This window comes from Cheilinus undulatus, linkage group 22 (genome assembly GCF_018320785.1).
Source record: "Cheilinus undulatus linkage group 22, ASM1832078v1, whole genome shotgun sequence".
NCBI classification, from domain to species: Eukaryota; Metazoa; Chordata; class Actinopteri; order Labriformes; family Labridae; genus Cheilinus; species Cheilinus undulatus.
The window spans coordinates 15,754,627-15,761,447 of NC_054886.1; the positions used below are offsets into that span (position 1 = coordinate 15,754,627).

Here is a 6,821-nt window from a genome sequence, read left to right on the forward strand (position 1 = left end):
ACTTAAACATTTCACTGCTGTAATTAATTTTAATTGGCCATGTCACAGCAATATAGTGTTGTAACTAAAGGACTATATTTCTGTAGAGATGCATTGATGCATCAAATTATTTAAAACAGAAATTCTCAAATTCTCTGATTCTCACAGTCGGTTTTCTCATGTATTGAAAGTATACAGATGACAGTTATAAGTAATTTCAGTGATGCTGGTTTAAGTAGTAGCAAAGGCACTCACATATTACACATATCAGCAACACTGATAATAGTTAGCCTAGGCGGTGTATGCCAGCTGCAGCATCACTAACCACTACAGCTCTGGCTTACATGGTAAACATATATAAGGTTGTTTATCATATGTATAACTACATATGATAAAGACTCACTGACTGTTATCCCTTTCATTTGATCAGATTCTCATGTCTTCATTTACAGTGTCTCTCGGTGCGTGTCTGTTCTTGTTAACACGCTATTGTTGAACATATTGATTGCCAGATTGACTCATTATTGGTTTAACGTTTAAACTCAAGGACAGAGAGAGATGGATGGAAAGAGGAGTATGAATGTACAAAGAAAATGCAAATGTTGTATTTTAACTGCATCAGTTTTAATTTGTCAAACTTATTGAGCTGTTAAATTTGAATAATGGATTTAAAGTCATTACAAGTTGGACAAAAGCCTTTTTAATCACTTTTAAACTCAAACTCATAAGTGAAATCAAAACTAGAATATTGAGTTTGATCAGTTTAAGTTGGTCACAATTGATTACAGTGACTTTTTATGTCAAATTTAATTCCAAACCATTACACATCAAATTGTTAATCAGGACGCTAGCTGTTCTCTTTTATTACAACCATTTTAATTTATTCTACCAAGGATTGATCCTACACTTTGCTTTACAACCTCTCTGCCCACACACACATTATTGTGTAGCGAATGAAAGAGGTGACAGCTGGCCTTAAGAGACAGCAGAGTGAGTGATCACAGCGCACACACCGAGCAGATCAGAGTATTGATCGCTGTAGTCGTTTCATGTGTGCGGCGACATGCAGCGCCAGTTATCTTCCTCCATTACCCCAGCAGTCAGCTTGTTACTCCTTATTCAGTTCAGATTTCACTTAATCATGAAGAAATGGCTGCAGGAGTGTTTAACTGTTTCATTTAGTCTTTCTGTTCCTCCCTTACTCTTCTACTCTCGTCCTCTGTCAGTTTAAAGGGATTTAAGTTGATTCATTGCTGAGGCAGAATGATACAAAATTTATATTCTTTGATCTGCTGATTAATAATTAAACACACTAAGACGTCTCATTGATAAAACATGGATTTGAATTTAAGTTTTTACCTCATAAAAACAAAAAATTATAAGTTTTATGTCCTAAAATCCACTCATAATCACTGAATCATGAATGTTGTTTTGAACATTTCTTGCCTGTCTTCTAAATATGTCATTTAGCACCTCTAACACTCACTGTGGACATTTACTTGTTATTATAAGGACACCTCAGTTTATCTTAAAAACTAGCCAGTAAGGAAGTCAGTCACAATTTTTCAATTCTATTCAACTTTACTTGTATAGCACATTTCATTCAAATGTAGACTTAATGTGCTTTACATATTGAATGACAAGCTTGTTGTGCTTATCTCATAATATAACTACCCATTATTCATGATGACTGCTGAATGAGCAATGTAGCAGCTCGCTTTTAAGAAGAGCTAAGCAAAATCAACCATTGCCACAACACCTCTGCTAAAGTTCTAAGCTAGCTCTTTATTGCTTTGCAAGCTATTCGCAAAATGAAATTAGACAGAGCATTATCTTGTGGTTGCTGTGAAATCCTTCATATTTGTTGGTAAAATGTGGAGCATCAACCAGCTTCATCTGAAAGACCTGTTTAGACAGATCTGCCATGGGATTAAAATAAAGCCTAATAGACACAGTCAGCATAAAGGGAAGCGCCTAGAAAACATATACACATACAAGAGAGCAACTCATGAACCCCATCTTCTGCACTACAAAAAATTATGAAATCCTAATCTATTAATTTTTCTATCTCATAGTTTACCAAACTGGAGAACAGAACCAGGTAGAAGGCTGTGGCTGCATGCGCTATTATCCATGTATCAATATTGGCAGATGTTGGATTAAAGAGTTATCACCTGTAAATATCCGCCTTTATTGACTGTAGATATTGTCCTATATCTGCTATAAATATCTGCTAATTTCGGCTGTAAATACCAGCCTAAATCATCTGTATGTTGGCCTTAAATGGTTGTAGATATCAGCCTGTATCATATGTAAACATTAGCTTTTATTGACTGTAAAAATGTGCCTATATTGGCTGCAAATAGCTGCCTGCATTGGCATATGTATATACTGTAAATATCAGCCTTTATCATCTGTAAATATTGGCTTATAGCTGCCTAAAATGGCCTATATCACCTGTAAGTATCAGATTATCATCACATTATTATCCTTTAATACTGGCTTATATTGGCTTAAAATATCAACCTATATCATCTGTAAATATCAGACTTTTTATCTTTAAATTTGGCTTATAGCTGCTTAAAATATCCGCCTACATCATCTATAAAAATCTGCCTGTATCATCTTTAAATATCTGCCTTTATTATCTGTAAATATTGACTTATATTGGCTTAAAATATTGGCCTATTATCATCTGTAAATAACAGCAGTAAACAACAGTAAATATTGGCCTATATAATCTATAACTATTGCCCTTTATTGGTTGTAAATATTGGCCTTTATCATTTGTACAAATCTGCCTGTATCATTAGTAAATATGAGCTTATTTATGTTACTATCAGCCAAAGCTGCAGGGGGGACCTCCATCATCCTTCATCTTGTTCCTTAAAGTTTGAAAATAGTTTGAAACTTTTTTGAGAGCCTTTGATGAAGTGACTTTTTCAAGAGGATAAGATTGCAGGCTGCATCAGAAATAAGGGAGAGAGATAAGGGAATGCAAAGCAGGAATGGGGCCTTAGGTAGGACTTGAAACCAGGCCACATGCTCGAAAGACTTGCTTCCATATACGAGGCTCGACCTAAGTGCTCTTCCATCAGTGGCCCATTCTTTACACTTTAAAGTCTGCTCTAAAGGACTAAATTTTGTTTCTTTGTTCATCCTTAAACTTTAAAGTGTACTTTAAGGACTGACGTTTTAGGTCTGAATGATATTTACATATTGGTAATAATTTCAGATATCAGCAAAAACAAATATTGTGCATCCCTAACTGATTGGTGCATGGGAAAATGTGACATCACAGTCTTTAGTCTAAGCACCACCCACTTGAAATAGCTGCAGAAAGCACAGACACAGAATTAATGTCTGATGTAACTAACCACTCCTTTAAATACTATTATGGAAAGAATACATTTTCTTTAAGTTACATAATTTCTCTGCGGTGAACTTCAGTATGTTGCATTTTGAACATAATTATACACTCTAAAAAGCTGTGAAATTCTAGTCATACCTTACACACACACCACAACAAATGACAGTGACGTATCAGGGCTGTATATTGGTGCCCAGGTGTTACCCCCCCGCCCCCGGACCGTTCTGTTTGGATATAATCATTAGCATTGTCCTGGAGCATCGGTGCCTGACCCCTAAACCATCAGGCCCTGCTGCAATAATGAGAATGCTTAACTGCAACAGTGCATGCAGTGGATTACCCAGCCAGAGGGCACAATGTTGAAAGGAAAGAGACAAAAGGAGGCAATTTAGTGGCTTAACCAACTTCTGCTTCCTATGCCAGGCCAGGAAGTTCAGGGTTAATAGAGGATAACTGTGTTTAAGGAGTTCCATCAGAGGAACGTAAAAATGAGGAATGTGTAAAAATGCGTTGTGTTTGTGGTCGGCCCTACACTCAGCTCCTGGAGAGAATAAATAGTTTAACATGACACTACGAGACGATTGATTTTTCCAATTACAAGCTTTAGCAGAGGAAATGAGCCCTGCCGACACTGGGTGTACTGCAGAAAGTATATCAGCAGTTTTCTCCATGCTATCGATTGCCCTGTGATGCAATGCCTCTCTCCTTTCTTGAGACCAAGTGGAGGAGCTCAGGGAGGAAGAAAGTGGGGGAAGGAGCAGAGAATTAGACAGGGAGGAGGGGTCGAGTGGAAAGAAAAGAGCGAAAAAAGCTGCATATTTGATGAATTGCCTGAAGACTCTCTGGACTTGGCCAGTTTTACTATTCACTGCCTTTCACAGCGGTTTTAAGGCTTTCCTCAACTAATGGAAAAACTATTGTGAGTTTTCAAACCATTTATAAAAAGAAAAAATGCTAAAATGTACCCTGCTGGTGGAGCATTGTCTATTAACAAACAAAATGTCTCTCCTTTTTTGATACCACATGAATGATGGTTGTGAAAATTATGAAGCTTTCAAAAGTTGCTTAAGAGAAGAACATATGCTTTAAAATTACAAGCAAACTTCTAAGCAATGTCTAAGTTGTACAAATATGTTGGCAACATTTCCTGCAATTTCTAAAATAATTAAAACAATAAATTTGCCAATAATGGGCATAATGGATGTCTAATTTTGTTGCTGTGGTATCAAAACAGGTGTCAGTCTTACTACCTTATCATAGTTTAAAATTCTGGCATTGTTACACCCCTTCACACACATTTAATTAGTAACATGGTGAGACAAGCATCATTCGCCCTGGTCTTACCTGTGGGTGTCATGTAATAAGCCTCTATGTCAGCCATGTCCGTGTGCAGAGCAAAGTCCAGATAACTCTGGATAACTTTCCTGCTGTAGTAGTAGCGCGCACCCATGAGAAAGAGAGGCGCACAGCAGGTCAGCGTGACGGATTTGGTCACGTAAAAGCACATTACTATGGAGAAATGGAAGAAAAATAAACGAAACCTGTCAGAAGAGAGAATCACATGTTTGATTTTGGCGGAATTTGACCCCAAACAGACACAGAAGACAAAAAAAGCAGATTCAATATGACATTAGCATACATAAACAGTTGCTTGTTGAGATTTTGACAGAGAGAGAGATCAGGATTAGTTTCACACATGGCAGTCAAGTTACATCATCAAACTGTGAAATGAGGCACATTAGCTGCAGGGGACAACATTTCATAAGATTTGCTGGTTAGATCTGAGCTCATTAAACTAATTCAGTGTATGTAGGAGTAGTTTGTCAGACGTGACGCTGGGGGGCGCTAATGAGAACACAAACAGGAAGGCTGGATGCTGCATAGCATGTTGTTGCGTGGCATGCCATAAACTAGGAATTAGTTTACACCGCTACACCTTAGCACTGTTAAACGTCAACGCTGGGGTGTAGAGGAGTCATGACACTGTTAAAGACTGTTTAAACCATCAATTTCAACATGAAACAATAACACCGCAATATGTAGGATTAATTTGAGGGAATTTAAGGGCAGGAGTGTCATGTTTAGTAGATTGCAAGTCGTCTGCAACAGCCAGATTTTCTTTTTTTTTTTTTTCAGAAACTGAAGTTTTGAGTGCAGCGGCATCTTCAGAGTGGACGTGCGTCATCTCACAAGGCTTTGATCTTCGTCGCAAACATCAACAAAAGCCAAACGAGCTCTGTGCAAAACTGGCGCATAAACTGCTGTGTAGAGGCGGAGGGGGTGCGTGTGCACGCTGTGTGGGAGTGTGTTGGGTTGTGCGGGGGAGGTTTTTTTTTTTTTTTTTTTTTTTTTTGTAAGTACGTGCGCGCACACTGTGGACCAATCCTCATTTCATTCACTCATTCATTCACGGTAACCGGCATGTCATCACATCAGCAGCAGGCCCGCCGGTTCTACACGTGCACCATGCGCCCGGCCATGCCTTTTGTTGCATGATGAGCAACATGCCGGTAAGTGCCGGCGGTAAGGGAGCCGAGAAGGCTCAGTGTAGCGCTGCAACAGATTTTAACTTAGCTGCACGTCGCCTACAGAGCTATGGAAACGTTAGACTTGTGTGAGATTTACCTCAAATAACTCACAATAGGAGGCAAACATCAAAGAAAAGCGCAACAGAGACGTGAAAGTGATAACTCATCCATACATATTTAATGACAGGCATTACGCAGAAGTTTTCTCAGCGTTAAAAGTGAGTTTGAAGCTCACATGATGCTGTATAAAGCGGTACTTACCTGTCAGAAGAGCATATAAAAACTGAGTCTTCGGCTGCTGCCTGAGCCCCCTAAATGCAGTGTTGGGTATCCTCTCCATAATGCCCTCGTAAAAAATGCGCCGCACCTCCTCCTGATCCCCGCGCTCGAACTCACGGATAAAAACCGCATCTTTCCTCACATCCTTAGCCTCAGCCGGGTTCAGAGCCGCGCTGGACGGAGGAGAGCTCCACATGATCGACTCTTTTTTGGTCCCAGGTATAGCATCGTGCTCGTCCGCAACAATTTTAGTCTCGCAAACCATTTTGGGAGACGAACAATGCATGCAACTGGCCGCAGAATAAACAACTACAGTTCGGAAAAAAATGGGAAGAATGGAAGTGAAAATGGATGAAGCGTGAGGGTTTTTGTTAAAAAACAGAGAAACGATGAAGGGGAGGAGACGAAAGGGGGATGTTCTGCTGCAACCCTGAGCGTTTCTGACGACCAAGACTTGCCGGTGTGATTGGAGCTGTATTTATAAACGCGCAGGGCGGGTAGATTCAGGTTCAGGGGTTGGGGTGGCCCTCGCACAGCACAGATTGGTGGAGGCGCTGCGCCGTTGAACGCTGATGGATGGACGGGGGAGGAGGGAGAGAGGAACAGACACAGGCTCTCTCTCTGCATCTCATCGGGCGTGTGTGTGTGTGTGTGCGTGCTGGAGA

General features: G+C 39.8%; 1 protein-coding gene across 1 annotated transcript in view; it reads right to left on the bottom strand.

The window, feature by feature from the left end:
* nat8l (N-acetyltransferase 8-like) overlaps positions 1-6,591 on the bottom strand; it is a 29,665-nt gene extending 23,074 nt beyond the window's left edge. The window contains exons 1-2 of the mRNA XM_041778882.1: positions 6,139-6,591; positions 4,694-4,858 (exon numbers count right to left, since the gene is read on the bottom strand). Coding sequence (XP_041634816.1) covers positions 4,694-4,858; positions 6,139-6,442 — 469 coding nt within the window. The 5' untranslated portion in view covers positions 6,443-6,591. The remainder of the gene's footprint in view (positions 1-4,693; positions 4,859-6,138) is intronic.
* Positions 6,592-6,821: the final 230 nt, after the last annotated feature.